At 40.1% G+C, this 20901-nt stretch overlaps 1 protein-coding gene across 1 annotated transcript in view; it reads left to right on the top strand.

Moving 5' to 3' along the window:
- TPH2 (tryptophan hydroxylase 2) overlaps positions 1-20901 on the top strand; it is a 90939-nt gene that overhangs the window by 34749 nt on the left and 35289 nt on the right. The window contains 2 exon segments of the mRNA NM_001039946.1: positions 3465-3600; positions 18940-19066. Coding sequence (NP_001035035.1) covers positions 3465-3600; positions 18940-19066 — 263 coding nt within the window.

The raw sequence follows: 20901 nt of genomic DNA on the forward strand, positions 1-20901 counted from the left end.
CAACTGCCCTGTACAAACCCTCTGCCCTTGCTGTGGGCTCTCTTTACCTTTGCTGAAACTCTGTTCCTTACTAGAAAATTTCATCTCTTCTCCACCTACTCAAATTCTACCTGTTCTTCAGGACTCACAGCAAATCCTGCCTCCTTCATGAATCTTGATCGTAGCAGCCACCATGATCTCTCCCACTCTGATTTCATTCTGTGTTATGTGTGAACATCATCTACTATGTTTGTTATTGAGGAAAAGAGATTGAGAACTACGGATCAGTATCACTTAATTAACACCTAATTACATCATGCCTTACATTGTTGTTTAACTAGACTGTATTCTCCTGTCTCGTTCTTCTTTGTTTCCCACAGAGCTATATGCATGTTACCTCTTTACCAAGAGCTCCTTATATGGAGATGGTTTTTTACTGCATTGTTCCCCAAACCCCAATAGTTAGAATATCACCTCATAAATATTGCCATATTTGCTCCCCCAATTAATATTCTTATGAGAGGCAGTATGGTCTAGTGGCTTGGACCATAGACCCTGGATGTAGAATGTCAGGGCTTGAGTCCCCACTCTGCCCCTTCCTAGCTATGTGACCTTAGAAGAGTCACCTTAACCTTTCTGTGTCTCTGTTTCCTCCTCTGTCAATGGAGATAGTAATTTTATCTACCTCACAAGGTGGTTGGGAGGAGAAATTAATTGATATACCTTAAAGGCCTAATGTGCCTAACACACATTAAGCATAGCAGAGTCTTAGCTATTTCTTTTATTATTGTTTTCCACAACCCTTGGTGAACTGGATATATCGCCTAGTTTGTATCACACACTGGCATGTAGATAGTATGATTTAAGTATAGGTGTCCTTATATAATTTCATTGACTCACTTTTAAAATACCTAATTTATTTAAAACAGAAACTTTTAAAGCAATGGTATCTACAGATTCAAAGTTCCTGATGTCATGGTTTTATATATTTTTTAATTCACATAAAAATAAAATACATAACTATTAAAATAAAAAATGTTCCTCTGTGTACTGTTATATATGTCCCACATGTGGGATATACTGGCTTAATTGATGTAATATGGAAAAAGAAGAAAATACACTTATCTTTTTGATATTCACCAGGGAATAATCCAAAGTGAAGGCTTTTGGAATGAGCATAGTGCTGTTCAAATTATGGGTCTGAGGATGCCTGAGAACAGGTTATTTCCAGCAGGTACCAGAAATCCCAGGATGGGCCTGTTTTATAAGCTTAGTTGGTTCTTGCCTCTTAAGATCATTTTCAACCATTGTGTGGTACTCTCCTAATGAGTTCAAGTTTTCAGAATGGGAACCTTTACAATGCTAGAATCAGGGATAAGAATAGCCTTCCAGAACATTATGCTAAGTGAAACAAGCCAGACACAGAAAGAAAAATACTGCATTATCTCATATGTGGAATTTGGAAAAGTTAAATACACAGAAGCAAAGAATAGAACAGTGGTTACAAGGGGCAGGAGATGGGGTAAGTGGGGGAGATATTGGTCAAAGAGTACAAAGTTGCAGTTAGATAGGATGAATAAGTCTAGAGATCTTTTTTTTATAATTATTATTTTTTAGACAGAGTCTTGTTCTGCTGCCCAGGCTGGGGTGCAGTGGCGCAAGCTCTGCTAATTGCAACCTCCACCTCCTATTCTCAAGCAATTCTTGTGCCTTGCCTGTGTTCCCCGAGTAGCTGGGACTACAGGTGCGTGCTGCCTATGCCAGCTAATTTTTTTATTTTTAGTAGAGACGAAGTTTTGCCATGTTGCCCAGGTTAGTCTCGAACTCCTGGCATCAAACCATACCATCCACCCACCTTGGCTTCCTAAAGTGCTGGGATTACAAGTGTGAGCCACAGTGCCCAGTAATCCAGAGATTTAATGAATAGCATGAGGACTATAGTTAATAATACCATATTACATAAGGGAAATTTGTTACTAAATTTTATGTGCTCTTACCACACACACACACACAGACACATACACACACACACATGTGCACATATAACTATATGAGAAGAAAGATATATTAATGAACTTGAATGTGGTAATCATTTCGTTATTGCAGTAAGTCCTCACTTGACGTCATTGATAGGTTCTTGAAAACTGTGGCTTAAAGTGAAACGATGTATAACAAAACCAATTTTTCCCCTCATCAACATTATGACAGTACAATGTTGAAGGAAATGATATTATTCTGGGCACTGCTTTATGTCATTTCACTTAAAGACGCAATTTCCAAGAACCGTTTGACGACGTTGAGGACTTACTGTACGCATGTATCAAAACATAAAGTTATACATCTTAAATATATACAATTTATATTAAAAATAGAACTGCTCTTGTGAGAAGAGAACAGAGCATAAAGCAGCTATTTAAAAATAGTCATGTACCACATATAGACTTTTCAGTCAACAATAGACCATATGCATAGTGGTGATCTTATCAGATTATAATACTGTATTTTCACCATACCTTTTCTATGTTTAGATATGTTTAGAGATACAAATACTTACTAATGTGTTACAATTGCCTACAGTATTCAGTATAGTAATGTGTTGAATCGATTTGTAGCCTAGAAGTAGGCTGTACCATCTAAGTTTCTGTAAGTACACTCTATGAGATTTACACAACAACAAAATCACCTAATAATGCATTTCCTAGAATGTATCGCCATCATTAAGCAATGCATGACTTTATACAACAATTTAATAAAATGTGTATTTGGAAAAAAAAAAAAAAAAAGAATAGCCCTTCTATTGTAAGTTTTCTGGGCCTTCCTGAGAAGAAAACATTATGTAACCCTTAGACTGAGAACACTCACAACTAATTGAATTAGTGGTATAGGACAGTTTTATAGACTTTATTGTATTCTTACTTTGTTTCCTCTTACCATAAACCAATAGAGCATGTAGGGCTTTGGTGTACCTCTTTAAATCATGATAATTAATATAACATCAAAGAAAACAACATAGAATGAAGGAGTTAGCGGGTATGGGCAATAGAAAGCCTCAGTGTGAACTGATTTGAAGATGCTAGTGAAGTGGGTGCTTGGCTGTGTGTCACTGAACACATGCACACAGAAGAGATCCCTAGGAAGGTCTCTTAGAAAGATACCAGGTGATGTGGAACCACACAACACCTGATTTCTGAGATTTCTTATCCTAATTGGGCTTCTGAATTTAAATCTCTAAATACTTTTTTCACCCTTCTTTTCATTTTTTTGAATGTCTTGTTCTCCTGGAAACCATCATTTGAGAGTGATTTTAGTCATCAGAAGCACCAAACATGATAGCTGTTAACAGTATATGTCATTCAGTTGTCAAGAGGTTTATGACCTTGATTACTTTGTTTCTGGATCTTCCTTATAAATCATAGAAGCTTCTGCTTGGGCCTTCAAGTCTTTCTGGGTTAATATTTAGTTGGCTCTTTCTGTTGCCTTTTTAGAAAGGTCTGGCTTCACCGTGAGGCCGGTGGCTGGATACCTGAGCCCACGAGACTTTCTGGCGGGACTGGCCTACAGAGTGTTCCACTGTACCCAGTACATCCGGCATGGCTCAGATCCCCTCTACACCCCGGAACCGTGAGTACCTACATTAAAGCCCAGGCCGGACAGAGACCACCACACCACAAAGTGGTCAATGATCCCTTTACTTGAAAATGACTTAGGCCCTGTTTTACTTCCAAACTAATTTCTTTGAGTCAGTGAGAGTCACATCACTCACCTAAAGAAAAAAGGGCTCACTGAAGGTTCAGACTCCTCAGCTGGGTCCGTGGGGGTTCCTGATATTCCAGCTCTGGCTCATTGCTCTAGCTTTACCCCAACACTGAGCCATCTGCTTGGCCAGATCTCCATTTCTGATGGGGAAGAGAAGGCACAGAAGTGTAAAGTAGACACTAACACATGGTCAGAACATGTGAGGCTCTCTCATTAGGAGGCCTCTTTCGTGTGAAGGAGGTTCATGTCCACACACCATAGCAACTCATTACTAATCCCCTCTCATCTCTTTCATCACCTCCAAACTCAGAACTCTGTGCTTTGCTCTGCCTGCCATTTTAGTTTCTTGACCACTTCTCTAGTCCTGCCCGTCACCTCCAGATATAGATGAGGTTTGTGATTCTGCTCTGGTTCTGTCAGTTTTCCTTTGGGGCTTTTATCCATTCTCTCCTGGACAATGGGTAAGCTGGGAGTGGGGAGAGAAGCTAAGAGGTGATGCTATACTGCTCTGACATGGGTAGGAAGCAGGAGTAAGCTGGGAACACCCACATGTTAATCATTTGGCCTAATCACACATGGGATTGCACAGTTTCCAAGTGTGAAATGCCCTGTATCATATTTCTTTGAGTGCTTTAAAATATGTAACAAGTATTTACTGGGAGACAACTACATGCTTGGATTGTCTGGGAATGAGACAGCATTCCTGCCCTTCCAGGTGAATGGTGAAGACAATGGTTAGCATACAGACAGACAGATAGGTAATATGGTGTCAGGTGTAAGTGCTTCCATAAAGAGCTAATAAGTGCTGTGAAGACAAAGAGAGCATGGGGAGGAGACAGAGCGTCCTGGGTGCTGTTTTTTTGGATTGGGTCAGTACAGCTTCTTGGTAAACAACATCTGAGCAAAGACTTGAATGTGTATATGATGGGGTGGAGAATTTCAGGCCGAGAGAACAGCAAAAGCAGAGACCCTGAGGCTGGGAGCTCTGGGGTTCTTTTGCCTTCCTGGGCTCCATTAAAATGAGTGCCTTGCTTTAATCTTACCCCACTGTTCTTCAGGCCACTCAGGGTATCGCTTTGTTTATGATGCTGCTTTACTTGAATGCACTTGTGGTTAATGGATTGCCATGGTCTTCACTGGGGAGCAGAGAAGCTTTTGAGGTTCAAGCAGTTAAGTAGCTGATGGTAGTGGAAGTGAGCAAGGATAAGTCAAGTCTCTGAAGCACCCCTCCTCTTCCTAGGCTGGCATAAGGCTCACTGTCCAGGTAGGTCCCTGTCGGGTCACTACATTTTTTTTTTTTAAGCTTTTTTCAGCTTCCCTGAAAGTGTTTTCAGGGTAAACAAAGGTTACTTATAGGACCCCAGACATTTGGAAAAGAAATGCTTCTTTCAGTGGAGTGAGTGCTCAAAGAAGCATTGTCAGAGTTAGAAAGGCAACCCCTAAATCTAGCCCAGAGGGTTTACAAATGGCCCTGTTTACAAATAGAAGGCACTTTGTTAGTTCCCATTGAATAACTGGCCCTCCTGAGACCTGTGATAGCGTGCCAATAGGTATGCAGAGAGAGAGAGAGGCAAAGAAATGAGATGTTAGCCACAGAGGATACTGTGTTGCATTTTTACCAAAGTACTTTCGGCCAATTCATTCAGCAAACATTTATGTGCAATGCTAGCAGGGCGGTGCAGTGGATTCAGAGATAAATAAAATATAGTAGCTTTTTTTTTTTTTTTTTAAGCAGCTCACATTCTGGCAGCAGAGATAGAAACATAAATAACTAGGAAATAGTGTGGTTAGGGTTATAATTAGTGTGTGTACAAAGTGCTGGAGAGCACAGAGGAAGGCACAGTCCTGAAAGGCTTTTCAGAGAACGTATAACCTGTGTGGGGGTCTGGAAGGATGAGCAGAAATTTCATTTTTGTACAAGGCTGGGTGGGGAGTGAAGGGGAAGCTTTCCAAGTCAGGAGAAACAGCAAGTGCAAAGTTGTGGAGACACGCAAGAGGCATACACGTGCAAGGCTTGTTAGACCAGAATAGCCAGGGTACAGTTTATGTAGTAGGGATGAAATGTATCTTCAGGCCATGTTATAAATGACCATTGTCAAACTAGGACATTTGGACTTTATTCTGTAGGCAATAAGGAGCTATCCAAGGTTCTTAGGCATAGTCAGGTATGTGTATTGGAGAAAAATGACTGGGGTAAGGACTGGGGAATTGTTGAGAATGAACCACATGGAAAACCGGCTGGGGAGCTCACATTCTATGAAGGAATATAGTTCATAAGGTGTGGAGCTAGGTGAGGTCAGAGGTATAGTACAAGAGAGCACCTATTTGATTCCCTCTTAACACCATAGAGATGGAAGTAACAATATCCAGTGACTACAATAGGATTGAGATGAGGGGAGGGCCCCTAAGGTAATGCTAAGGTTTTTGTTTGGGATGCTGAGTGGAAAGTCATTTCTAATAATGACTGAGAATATTGGAGGAGGATCAAGCTTGGAGGGAAGAGAAAAGGAAAGAGGGAGGGAAGAGGAGGATGGGTTTAGGGTATGGTGTCTGTGAAGTGCCTATGGCTGGAACCTCCAGATGGAGAAGTTTCTCGTAGTTACAAATAAAGATGATAAGCTCAGAAGTGAATACAAAGCACCCACAATAGATTTGAGTAATTATTTTTCTCCCAAGTCTCCTATGACTACACAGATAAGAGGAGACTAAGTCAGAGGATGGAAACTTGGGATTCCCTAACTTGGGGTTGTTTTTACAAGCCCTTTATTTTTTGTGGGTTTCATATCATTTGTATTTTTTTTTTTTTTTGACAGAATCTCACTCTGTCACGTGCAGTGGTGCAATCTTGGCTTACTGCAACCTCTGCCTCCCGGGTTCAAGCAATTCTCCTACCTTAGCCTCCTTAGTAGCTGGGGTTACAGGCATGCACCACCATACTCAGCTAATTTTTTGTATTTTTAGTAGAGATGGGGTTTTGCTATGTTGGCCAGGCTGGTCTTGAACTCCTGACCTCGGGTGATCCACCTGCCTCGACCTCCCAAAGTGCTGGGATTACAGGCCATTCATTTGGTTTTTTAAATTATTACTTTATGAATAGGTAATACATATGCATAATTCAGAATTTAAAGTGCACTAAAAGGTATATACTGTGAACAGTGAGTTTCTTTCCATCCTCTGTCCCCTTGATACCCAGTGCATCCTCTCCAGAGGCAACCACTGCTACTAGTTTCCATTTCATCCTTCCAGAAATATACTATGCAGACAAAATTCTCTGTAAAGATCTTTTTAATCCTTGTCCCTTCTCAGCCACATAGTTTGAATCTATGGGTACTATACTGGGAGGGATGTTTCCTGCCCAAGCACTTTCACAGGCATTGTCTTCGTAATGAAATCCCATTTCCTCAATTGAAAACCAACTGGAGGGCAGATTCTCCAATTTATGAAGTTCAGCTTGGCTACCGTGTTTGGTGCTTGTACTGTGCTTCCAAATAGCTGCTTTCAATTGCTGAACTGTTGTAGTGGAGGCTGCACTAATGAGACAAAGGTGAGCCCTGAAGACCCAGGTAGAAAGGAGCATGAAGCAACAAAAAAGACATTATCTGAAAAGAGAATTTTATTTTCGCTTTCAGTCTGGTAGAATGGATTTTGCCATCACAGCTTTCAACACACACTGGATTTTAAGCATATCTTCGACTTCTTTTTACATTTTACAATTTTAAAGGCTCTGACTTCTCTAAACCTGGTACACTGGAAACCAAACCTCGCCATTACACAATATATTCCTGTAACAAATCTTCACATGGACCCCCTGAATCTATCAAAAGAAAAAAACAGTGATGGCAGATTAGACTGGTTTCCTGGGCGAAAGTTTTCCGGCCTGGAGGACAATAGAGAACCCCTGGTGAATTAGTGACTTCTGGTTTTCCTGGTGGGAGGAGTTGCTTTTCTATGCATTAATGCCTGGATTGAAAGGTCACTGATCTGCTAGAAGAGGAAATGGACTCTTTGCCTTTTCTCCCTTTGAGCAGTGCCTGAGGCAATGAATCTGCATTTCAGTATTGCCTGGCTGCATGCTTTGATCAGCTGTGATTGCAATGTTCTCACTAATCGGGTAAGGAAGTTTGCAAATAATTTCCTTTAAAAAAAATCAACTGGGCCAAATTCAGTTATTCCAATTGTACCTTCCCTCTCACTCACTGGAATGAGAGGGAAAGATGCAGAGTTCCAAGTTATGTGGCTATGTGAGCATCGCCTGGCATGTGTACAGTGGCAGAACAAAATCTTGAGAAGTTCTCAATCTCCCTGATCTCATTTTTGTCTCTCTGGGAAGTCCATTGTGCGCTCTCTCATGCTATGCCCTCCTGCCACCTCATCTTCTTTTAGAACAGGGTTACTTGCAGATCCGAGGCAGAGAGGGTGCAGTGTATCAGGAAAGCAGTCCTCCTTCAACCCTGGGTCCTGTGGATCGGAATGGAGAGTCAGGCAGAGAGAGGAAAGAGAGAGAGAGAGAGAGAGAGAGAGAGAGAGAGATTGAGAGAGAGAGAGAGATGGCACAAACCCTGGCAACTAGCAGAGTGTGAGCCCCTAAGGTTCACGGTCAGGTGCGTCAGTGGTCTGTTTAAAAGGCAAAGTGGGGGCGCAGTCTGCTAGGTAGGAACGATAACTCACAGTTCTTTTCACTGGCTGCCAGCTTGGTATATATGGGTGCGGTGTTCTATTTCTAATGCCAAGGCAGCATCCTTTGCTGTGTTGTTCCTATTCCACACATCTCTTCTTTTCTGCCGGTGTCACTTTTCAAATCAAAGAGCAAACTTTCAGCATTGAGGAATAATTCAGGGCACCAGTGACTAATACTGCAACTTATATTGCCATAATACAATGAAACACATTTGTGTTAAGGAACATCTTTTTTGTTGCAGTTGACCAGTTTAGAGGCAATTAATGTTATTTTTAAATATAACTGTTTAAAAGCTTTGCAGTCAGGTGATTTTTCTTATAATTGCTGCTGTTTAATTTTATAAGGAAAATAAAAGTGAATTATCTCTGACACTATTTTTCATCCATTTCTAAGTAAAGTAAATGAATTTTTTGCTTAACCCTTGCTTATTAGGAAAGCTTGGTTGCTCCCGTCTTGATTGAACAGACGCCTCTCACTAGGTCCATAATGAGAGGAAAATATGAAGTTTTCTTTCCCAACTTTTCTTCCTTGTTCCCACCTGAGAGGTTCTGGGACTTGGGCCCTGGCTGTTGTTGGTGTTTTTAATATCAGGCCTTGCTGAAGTCATCTCAGCATGGTCTTCCTGCAGAGCTGGGAGGATAAACCAGAGCTTTATGGAGTTTAACCTGCATGCCCACGAGCTGTGTTTAGCTTAAACTTGTTCTTTCCCATAGGACACGCGAACCTGGTGCCAAGCTTCCTGCTCATCCACCTGGCTTCTTCCATAGCACTATTACCATTCTTGCTGCTCAGGATTGCAGAGCAGAATTATTACCAGTGATTCTTGGAAAATGGCATGTTCCCAGAAAGCCGGTCCCATCTGGTCTCCCTTTCCTGCTTTGTAACTGGTACACATACCCTCAGTTTGGTAGCCATCCTCTAACTTAAGAGAAGTCTGGTTTGGGCTATACTGAGGGCCAGTTAAGATGTTAGTGGCCTCAAGACCTGAAAATACTTGAACTCCTTCCATCCTCTAGCATAGATAATCTTGACAGCAACCACAACAGCAGTAGCAACAATACTTTTACTATGAATAGCAAACAAACACGTCTACTATATATCAACTGGACACAGGTTTACTGTTAATAGCACCTGACACTATTTTTTGTGTTATGTATGGATGAACTCACCTAATACTACAACACTTTGAGTTGTTATTATTATTATTCTGAGTTTATAGATGAGGAAATGAGGCACAGAAAGGTTAAATACATTGCCCAAGGTAACATAGCTGGTAAGTACGTGAGTCAGGGTTTGAAATTCGGGAGTAATACCAGCACCTGTGGGCTTAGCCACTATTTTGTTAATCAGTAACACTAAACAGAAATACTCACAACTTATTTCTAGGCTGAAGGTGAATAGCATTTTTGTTGTTGTTGTTTTCCAATGGTACATTTTGTAGAAGAGATTTGAAAAGACTCCTTTCTTTTTTTTTTTTTTTTTTTTTTTTTTCAGACGGAGTCTCACTCTGTTGCCTAGGCTGGAGCGCAGTGGTGCGACCTTGGCTCACTGTAACCTCCGTCTCCTGGATTCAAGTGATTCTCCTGCCTCAGCCTCCTGAGTAGCTGAGATTACAGGGGGCCGCCACTACAACTGGCTAATTTTTGTATTCTTAGTATAAATGAGGTTTTATCATGTTGGTCAGGCTTGTCTCGAACTCCTGACCTTGTGATCGGCCCACCTTGGCCTCTCAAAGTGCTGGGATTACAGGCATGAGCCACTGTGCCTGGCCTTGAAAGGGATACTTCCTTACTTTTATTTGGTGACCCTGATTTGCCAGAACCATAAGACTGTTTATGGCTATTATATAGTTTAGTGCTGTGCTGCTCCATCCAGTCCTTGGCCCAACTTCCTGGTTCCTTGGAGGCCCACCTTCTCCTTTGATCTTCACAAGGTCACAGTTGGTCTGCCCCATTTATCAAGAGGAGGAGGCATCTGCTGTCTCACTGGGAAAAAGAAGGGGACAGCACCTCTCTACAGTATTGAGCATATCTTATATGCTAGGCTTTTCTAAGCACTGCAGACCCAAATATGAACATGGCCTCACCTCTGTCCTGGAGAAACTTACTCCTTCTTAAGTGCTAAAGTACCTTCTGAAAGGGCAGTAATACAGATAGGAGACTGCTGTGTCCTCAGGCAGAAGGACCTGCCTACCTAGAAATGTAGGCCCCACTCTCAGCTCCCAGCGTGACTGTCAGCAAGCCATTTAACCTCCCTGTGTGAGCGATGATGAAATAACACTTTGATCTTTGGAGAGAAAAAAGCTTTATAAAAATACCAAGTAAGTCCACCCTTACTCGGCACCTCTTAAATTCATGTGGAGGGCTAATGTGCATCATAAAATTCCAGTGCGTCCTTAGTTACAAGGCCATGTTCCTAGACCTGGACTCCCAAGTTTTCAATCATAATATTGTGTCTAGTTTTGTGAAGTGCCTAAAAGCAAAAATAACCCCTGAGGCTTCTTATAGAGTCTTTTGTCTCAAGAGCTTATGCATTCTAACAATATACATTCTACATTTTAAAAGTCCTATACATTATTTAAAATGTGCAGTGTGAAACCAAAATTGCATCTAAGTGTCTGCTGGAACCCTGTTTTTGTTCTTTTAGGCTGTTTTCTGTAGTGACTTGGGATAAGGCTTCAATGCTTCAGCCACCCTTCTTCTTCTTCTTCTTTTTTTTTTTTTTTTTTTTTTTTGCCGATTCAAAGCAGGATTCCTTATGTCACTCTTCCCTACCCCTGCACCCAGTTCTGTTTTCCTTGTGTGGAGCCCATAATCCAAAATTAGCACTCAGAAGTACCTGGCCCAAATCAAAATTTATATTCCTCCAGCGCTCTGTAGTCAGGGAGAAGTTCATTATGTATTTTCAGGTGTGGAAGACTGAGATGACCAGGGAGAATTTTTTCCAGGAGTAATTGCATTTTTAAATTGCAAGTTCAGAAGAAGAAATCCAAAATGATTGAATTTTATGCAAGAAAGAAGTAATCACTGTTCATACCTCTTTACTACCGTGTAGAGAATTACATCTTCTCTCTCCACCACAAGAGAGAAGGAAAGAGGAAGCAGACATTTCCCAAACACATTCTGTTTGTCTGGCATCATCCTACTCATCTCTATTAGGTCAACAGGATTGTCACCATTTTACAGATGGCAATTCCAAGGTTCAAAGAAGTCAGGTAATTTCCCTAAGGTTACACAACTAGAAAATACCAAAACCAAGTTCTGGTCCAAAGCCTTTATGTGACACTGGAAATTAGGAAAACCATACTTGAGTTTCACTTGGATTCACTTCTATTTGGAGCAATAGAGCCCCAGCATCACCTGGTCTATTCAGTTGAGTTAAAAAAGCAGTTATTGAGCATATCTTATGTGCTAGGCTTTTCTAAGCACTGCAGACCCAAATATGAACATGGCCTAATCTCTATCCTAGAGAAACTTACTCCTTCTTAAGTGATAAAGTACCTTCTCAAAGGGCAAAACTTATTCAAGTATGATAGGCTTAGATATAAATACAATTTAATGTAATGAATAATAATACCTAACTGATGGGAACTAAGATTTTCCATGCATTCTCTTACTACATCGTTTAATAATGTAAGAGATGGCTCGGTGCGGTGGTTCACGCCTGTAATCCCAGCACTTTGGGAGGCCGAGATGGGCAGATCACCTGAGGTCAGGAGTTTGAGACCAGCCTGGCTAACATGGTAAAACCCCGTCTCTACTAAAAATACAAAAAAATTAGCTGAGTGTGGTGGCGGGTGCCTGTAATCCCAGCTACTCGGCAGGCTGAGGCAGGAGAATCTCGAACCTGGGAGGCGGAGCTTGCAGTGAGCTGAGATGGGGCTACTGCACTCTAACCTGGGCGATGTGAGGGAAACTCCATCTCAATAAGAGAAAAAATAATGTAAGAGAGAAGAAATCTTACAATCTCCATTTTATAGATGAGAGAACACTATGTCTGTGCTGTTCAATATGGTAAGATGTGGTTACCTACATTTATTAATTAAAATTAAATAAAAGTACACATTTAGTTCTTCAGTAGCACTAGTGACATTTCAAGTGTTCAGTAGACACCTGTGTCAAGTGGCTATTATATTGGATGGTACAGCTACAAAACATTTTTAATGTTGCAGACAGTCCCATTGGACAGTGCTGCTCTAAGTAATTTGCCTACAAAAGAATATGAGAGATGAACTTAAGTCTGACACTAGGGTATATGCTTTTGACTGTTGTGTTATATTGCTTTCTTAATACACTGAACTTGAAGAGGTGGAGAGAAAGTTAAATATCTCTTATTTCTCCAAGAAATAAGAAATACTTCAGAAATGGTGGGTTTATTAGGTCATACTTGCATTGCTATAAAAAATACCCGAGACTGGGTAATTTATAAAGAAAAGGGGTTTAATTGGCTCATGGTTCTGCAGGCTGCACAGGAAGCATAGTGGCATCTGTTTCTGGGGAGACCTCAGGAAGCTTCCAGTCATGAGGGAAGGCAGAAAGGGAACAGGCACTTCACATGACAAAAGGAGGAATGAGAGAGAGAGAGTTAGAGGGGGTGTGCAACACACTTTTAAATGACCAGATCTCGGAAGAACTCACTATCCTGAGGACAGCACCAAGAGGATGGTGCTAAATCATTCATGAGAAATCCACCCCCGTGATCTAGTCACCTCCCACCAGGCCCCACCTTCAACATTGGGGATTACATTTTAACATGAGATTTTGGTTGGGTACAAATATCTAAGCTATATCAGTAGGGAGCTAGTGACATACCAAACAGAATTTCCATTGCAGTCTTTCTGTGGTCCCTCTAAGAACTGGAAATTGTTTCTTTTGATGCATCAGGAAAGTTTGTACTTGCTATGTGATTGCCTTTTTCTGAAACCAGATGGTGACTTTTGCTAGGAGTTATTCTAAGATTATGCCTTGTTTACTTTTAAGCCCGAGTTCCTAATATAGCACCTGGTACAAATAGGCACACAATGAACTAAATTTTAAGAAAGACAACTATAATATCTGCCAGTCTTAAAAGAATTGTAATAAAGAAGAGAAACATCAGTGCACGCCCATGTGATTCCTAAGGGAAAAAGCAAAGAAGATTTTCTCCAGGGCAACATCCAGGTGCCCGACTTTAAAAAAAAAAAAAAAAAAAAAAGAAAAAAGTGACTTTGTAGTTATACTATGATAGGAATATAAGAAGGAGTGAGCATAAGAATTGCCTAAAATCTTATCTGGGTCAGATTTTATAGTATGCTATTTTAAATCGAAACTAAAGAAACTCTGTATATGGCTCCAAAACAAGCCCTGAGAGAAAGTTGCCTCACTACCAAGTTAATTCCCCTTATCATCTTATGCAATGAAAGCAAACCAAGTCACCTGTCTGCAATGCATCCCAGTGTGTTATCCCACATTACTTGCATTTACCCACCAAATGTTGTGTGAAAGCCGAAAAACGCACCCTATTTTGCCTCCCAGCTCATCCTCCTGCTTCCTTTTATTAATGCAAACTTTCCACCTCTCCCACTCATCTGCCTTTCCTTCTCTTCATGATTTAGCTAAAGTGTTGGCTTCTGTGTCATTTAGAGCAAACAAAACCTATAGAAATACGTTTTAAAAGACAGATGTGCAGATTTGGGATGGGAAGCAAATGTTGGATGCTCACTCAATGCCTCATAAAGGCTTTAATTTACACCAAAAATAAAAAGGAGTTGTTCAACATGTAGTGCAAGGAGTCAGCTTTGAAAACTGATAAGAGGAGAAAAATGCCAGACTCATTTTGAATTTGAACTTAACAACCAGAACCCTTATTTCTTCATAGCAAAATGATGGCTACTTTCTTGGACTGAGTTAAGAATTTCCCAGAGACATTTCACCGAGGCTCCTTTGTGGACCTATTTCTGCAGGCTTTAGAATCCCCCTAGCAGGGCTTATCAGAGAAGATTCCAATTTAGAGCAGCAAAAGTTTAGTGTCTGATATCAGCTCTTGCTTTTTTTTTTTTTTTTTAATAAAAAGGAGACATGATGTTTTACAGTGTTAACAGCTTTGAAAGGTCTTGTATTTCCAGTGAACAGAGCACATTTGTGAAAAGGACTCTAAAAAGCATTATTCAGGCAAAAATGTATCAAAGCGATGGGAGTTAAAAAGAGAAAAGTTTGCTGATGTAGAGATTGGAGGCAGCATGTGCTGACAGGTGCAATTATGGCCAAATAATTGAATCTTTTTGGAGAGATCTGGTGAGATAAGGCAATAGTTGTGAACTCACATCAGAAATCTGTTCATAATTAGATACTCAGGGGTTCGGCTGTGGATGATACAACCAAAGTAGGATCTCAAACTACTTTACATGCAGGACCCAGCGCAGTGGCATTTGCACTTTGTAAAATAAAGTTTAATAGCATAATTTCAGCCCAGCGGACCTTAATTGGTACAGAGGTTAGAGAGAAGGTTTTGCGGTCTGCAGTCTCCTTCAGACTCCCCATAGCCTGGAACCCCTTTCTGCCCCAAACAGTGGAGGTCACTTCAGTTTCTAATTCCTCTGGTCTCAGAGAATCTAAAAAATGTAAACTTTTGAAAGTTAATGAATTGCTTTTATTAGTAATGTTAAAAATCTTTGCTCTCTGGTTGAAGAGTTTCCAGGCACTTCAATTTCCTTTGTCTACATGTACCTTGGCCAAAGACAGTGGGATAGAGAACAATATGGTGTTTATTTCTGAGAATGTTTCACCAAAGACATAAAATATAATAACCTTGTTCCTGGTCTTGAAATACAGGTGCTCAAAGTCTTGGCCCCATGACATACTGTGTCCACATTTTGTTCAGGAATCTGAAGGGAAGGTCTTTCTCAGGGTCTCTGAATGGAAATGGAGCTGAGAAGAGGGCACAAGCTAGCAAAATACAGCATGATCATTTCTACTTGTAATAGAGCAAAGGGTATCTCTGAGGTTCCATTAATAATTCTGCTAGACATCTCGCTTCAGGCTTTCATTCTTAATGAAACAATATAACTCACTCTGCTGTATTGTATGATTCTTTTCTTCCAAATTTATAACTTCTTTTATCCTCTTCTTTGTGTAGTTAGATTACTTTGTCATTGTGATGGTATTAAAGGTTCTTAAGTTGGCTAGTGAGTTATAGGTTTCTGATAATGACATCTTAACACTCAGGTGATAGCTCCTTTTTCTACCATGGAGAACTGACTCCTGAATGTCTTTGGATCTCTAGTATTTTCCTAACTGCTAACTTTTCACCTTACCTTCTACCAGTAAGCTTTTGGACTCCATTAGTATCTAAGTAGACAGAAGACTGTCTTTTGGATTGGCCTTCTTCAAGTATTTAACAAGTTCAAAGGTAGATTCCGTATTGCACCAAGCATCTAACACCACTGTAGCTTTGACCTACCCTATTCTCTTCTTACGTTATGAAGCATTTAGCACAGTGCCTGGCTCATAGTAAGCATTCACTATAATTGTTACTTTAGTTTCTGCTTATCTTGTTTATGCAATGAGAGAATACTCATCATCTTCAGTATTTTCTTGGAGTTGACATAGTGACTAATTTAAAATTATTGTTGCCACATCTTTTGCCTGGATCAGTGGGAGCTCTTTAGCGTTTACATCATGAGCTACAATGGAGGTGTTCAGATTTTTCCATGGTGGGTTACTTGATCTTAATTCCAATATTGGCGCAGGCGGCATGACCTTTTAAAAAATTGATCAGAAGAATGAGTCCATAGGGTCCACTCCCGGCTTAGAAGTATTGGACTTCTAACTGAATCAAATGCACATGGTGAAGGAATTAGTTACCCATCTACCTCTCAGTCACCACCTTTCATTATTCTTCAGTATCATGATGTAATTTTAGTGGGATTAAACTTGATTATGTAATTGAGCAGCTCTCAATTACATAATCACACTCAGTTGTAGTTTTAAGTACTGGTTGCTTGAAGCTTGCTAGGAGAGCTCCTAGAGTCATCAGTTATGACAGTGAATCTCAGCCCTGGCTGTGTCTTATTATCACCTGGTGAGAGTTTAAAAAAAAATGCTCAGGTTTATCTCAGGGAGCCTGATTGAATTAGTCTAAGGCAGGGCCTAGTCATTCGGTATTTTTAAAACACTCCTCAAGTGATTTGGAAAGTTGAGAAGCACTGAGTTGGAGGAAAAGAGACTTAGGAAATACTGACTACATTTCTTACTTGTGCTAGCTAGCTTGACTAAACTCTCTTCCTATGGCCTAAGCTATGTACGCCCCAGCCCCTTTCTTGCTTACACCATATCTACAAATTGAAACAACAGAGAGCTGAAAGAGTGTAGGTTTGGAGTTCAAAAAATTTGATTTCGAACCTTGTCTCTGGGCTGGGTGCAGTGGCTCATGCCTATAATTCCAGCACTTTGGGAGGCCGGGGTGGGAGGATTGCTTGAGGTCAGAAGTTCAAGACCAGCCTGGGCAACATCGTGAGGAACCCCCCCCCCCAACTTCCACCCCTGACATTTCTACAAAAAATTAGCCAGGTGTGGTGGCATGTGCCTGTAGTCCCAACTGCTTGAGGGGCTGAGGTGGGAGGATTGCTTGAGCCCACGAGGTCCAGGCTGCAATGAGCTGTGATTGCACTACTGTCCTCTAGCCTGGGCAACAAAGGGAGATCCTGATTAAAAGAAAAGAATTGTCTCTGTCTTTGCTAAAAATGTGGTAGCTTAGGAAAAGATTCTTAGATTTACTAAATTTTAGCTTCCTCATTTGTTAAATTGGAATAATAAAGCTTCTCTTATTTATATTTATTATTCCTTTATAAAACACGTAAGGAAAGATTCAGTTACCAATGTGACTTGAAAACATTTAGCACATTACCTGGTACATAGTAGGAGCTCAGTATATTCTCTCTCTCTTCTTTATTTTTCATTTCTTCATATGTAAAATGAAGGGCTTGGATTACATTTAAATGCCCCTATACCCTGAAATCCAGTGCATCTGCTTCTTTGCCATAAGCAATGCGATTGAAGAATAACAACCTCATATTCCTTTTTTTTTAAAAAAACAAATTCAATTCAGTTCATGTACAAAAAAGGAAGTTATTGACACAGTTGACAAGGGATGAATTTGGAGTTTGTTTCAGTATCCTGTTCACTATTCTCAATTGGCTGCCCTTTCAACCTGCTCTCTATGAAGTAACTGGCCAAGGTTGGGGATATGGTTTGGGTTGTGAGAATAAGACTTTTTGATTGAGTGATTGAGTGATGCTATCTATTTTATGTGGGCATCAATCTTGGCCCTTGACCATCATTCATTTGCTTCAACTGTGTGACCATCCAACATACTTTATAATTGTGATAATGGTAGCACCTGGTATTTGTATTCTAGCACCTATTTGAAGTGATAGATTTCAGAGGAGTACAAGTGAAATCAAAAATATCTTTTAATTACTACCTAGGTAATTGGTGTTTTTTGGTCAGTAATTTAAAATGTTCCTGCATCTCAATCCATTCCCAGACAACCATAGGGGAATTCATTCCATTACAGCTTGGTATCATGGAACAGTTCATTATTCATGGCAATGACTCAGGAAGGCATCTGCCTTGTATTGTTGTGAAAGATACCTGTCTTTTGCCCACTTATCTGGCTCCAAATGAAAGCTCAGACAAATGAGAGGGGTTCCAGGCTTCTATTATTACCTAGTTCAGGCTAACCAAAGCAGAGAACTGGGAGATTCTTATAGTGTGTTATCACGAGAAAGTTGCTTATATTAGAGGTATAAATCATCTACTGGAAAAGCTACTTTGATGATGATGACAATAGAATCCTCTCCCGTTACCCATTGCCTGGCAAAGTGTAACAGAGTTGCAGTACAATTTAAGGGTTAACAGCAAAAGTTTAAAAATCATGACAAATTGGATTCCAATTTTGCCTTCCTCACTATCTATGGCAAGAAACAGCAATTTTTTTTCTGTAAAGGGTCAGCTAATTAATTATTTTGGCTCTATGATCTCAGTCACAACTACGCAACTCTGCAGTGTGGTCAAAAGTGCCACAGGTAATACACAAGTGAATGGGCATGGCTATATTCAAGTAAAACTTTTTTTTTTTACGAAAACAGGCAATGGAACAGATTTGGACCATGGCTGTTGTTTTCCTATCCGTGATCTACAGGATCCTGTGCTAACAAGTTACTTCAATTCTCTAAGGTTATTTTGAGAATAAAAGAGATAATGCATACAACAAAACACCTACCATGTACTTGGCATATAGTAAGAACTTGAAAATGGTAGTTGCTTTTATGTTATTAAAATATTATATATCATATGTTTTAATTGCTGTTGATTATGAGATGCACTGGGATTTCAGACATATTAAAATGATTAAAAAGTCCAAGGATTGATGAACTATAGTAACTAATTAATTATAGTGACAAGGTCTTATTTAGGATTTTAAGTTGTGTTCTACCAGTGGTAATTTAAAGCTTCTTATACAACATGTCTTTGTGATGTCTTTGTCAGAGACACATGCCATGAACTCTTGGGACATGTTCCACTGCTTGCGGATCCTAAGTTTGCTCAGTTTTCACAAGAAATAGGTCTGGCGTCTCTGGGAGCATCAGATGAAGATGTTCAGAAACTAGCCACGGTGAGTTCATTTTCAACTTAAAACCAGTTATATTTATGTCCATTTGTAAGGTAAAGAAAGCTTCAGGGTTATTGACTATGAGTTATCGGTAAATTTTCTGGAGAAAGCATGGTGAACTTACCTTTTCCTGTGTTGTATTCTTTTGAAGCACAATGAGTTCTCAGCTTATTGACCACCAAAACATTTGTATTTTACCATTCTTGTTAGGGGTCAGCTAGAGATAAAGGGCTAGATAGTAAACATATTAGGTTTGTGGGTTGTAAGGTCTCTGTCAGAATTACTCAGCTCAGCCACTGTGGTATGAAAGCAGCCACAGACAACAAAAAAGTAAATAAATGAGTGTGACTGTGTCCCAATAAAACTTTATTTATAAAAGCTGGTAGTGGGCCAGATTTATCCTGTGTGCTGTGGTTTGCTGACCCTCACAGAAATATTAGTAATAGTAAAAGGCATGCATTTATGATAAAGTAGGGGTTGCACCTAAAACTATCTCTGATTATTCTAGATGGTTGTAGTCAGACATAATTTGAGTCAACAACCAGTAACATACTCAGGCTCAACAATTATTCTAAGTACAAAGCCAGAAAAATATTTAATGGATGTTATAGTATCTTCCTAAAACTGAAGTTCTTCTGAAAACAAGCAATATGAGAGGAAAGGTCTAATGTTGGCTGCTACCTTTAGACGCTGAAGGACCAGATCTAACGTGCTCATATGCCTTACCCTAGCTCCATTTCTAAGGGTCCAGGAAGAGAAAAAGCAGTTTTAGCCAACCCATTACCTACAGGGACCAGTCAGTTAGCCTAGTGAGCAAAACCACCAGGGGATGAAAAATGTGTTCTTAAACTGTATGTATTCAGCACAGGTACACAACAGTGGCATATTTGATATGCAGGAATATTCTTCATTTCCGCTCAGAAATAAGTTTTCTCCTGGATTTCTTGAAAACACACAGACCTTTCAGTACATCTTTTGTTTCCTACTTTTGATAAAGATATAGGAACTGGGAAATATTTCTCAACTAAAAGTTAAATAGCAATGCAGAAGCCATCTAAATGGCAAGGACCTCTGGGGTCAGTATGGAGATGAATAGTCTCTGGTGGTGGCTGTGGTGGACGAGGGACAGCGTGTCTCTTGTATAGCAGGTGCTCAGCTTTCACTGCTTGTTACCAGAGGTGGGATGCAGGACTTTGTGTTGCTAGAAATCTCCTAAATTTTTTTAGAGAGACTGGCAATCTAGATTTCTAAATGAAATGTAATGATTTTTAAATGTTGGCTTATTAAAAAAAATCCCACTATTATGAGCTGAAGAAAATATATTTGTAGACTGAATCTAGATCTTGACTTCCGATGTGTAACTTCTGGTATAAGGATTGTATCTCATGTATATTGGCTATCCATCATGATATAATAAATTATCTCAAAGCTTAGTGGCTTAAAACAACAAACATCTGTTATATCATAATTTCTATGGTTGGAAATTTGAAAGCAGCTTAGCTGAGTGGTTCTGGCTCAGTGACTCTCAGGAGGTTGTAGTCAAGATGCTGGCTGGGCCTGTAATTGTCTGAAGGTTTGGGAATTGGCTTCCAAAATGGCTCACTCATGTGGCTATTGGCAGGAGGCCTCAGTTCCACACTGTGTGGGTCTCTCCTTAGGCTACTTATGACATGGCCACTGGCATCCTCCACAAGTGATGAGAGAGAGTGAGAGCAAGGAGAAAGCTGTGATATCTTTTGTGGCTTGATCAGATGCTGTTCACATTGGCCATATTCTGTTCATTAGAAGGGACTCATTTCAGCCCACACTCAACTGGAGTGGAATTAGTTTTCACCATT

This window comes from Macaca mulatta, chromosome 11, assembly GCF_049350105.2.
Source record: "Macaca mulatta isolate MMU2019108-1 chromosome 11, T2T-MMU8v2.0, whole genome shotgun sequence".
Taxonomy (NCBI): domain Eukaryota; kingdom Metazoa; phylum Chordata; class Mammalia; order Primates; family Cercopithecidae; genus Macaca; species Macaca mulatta.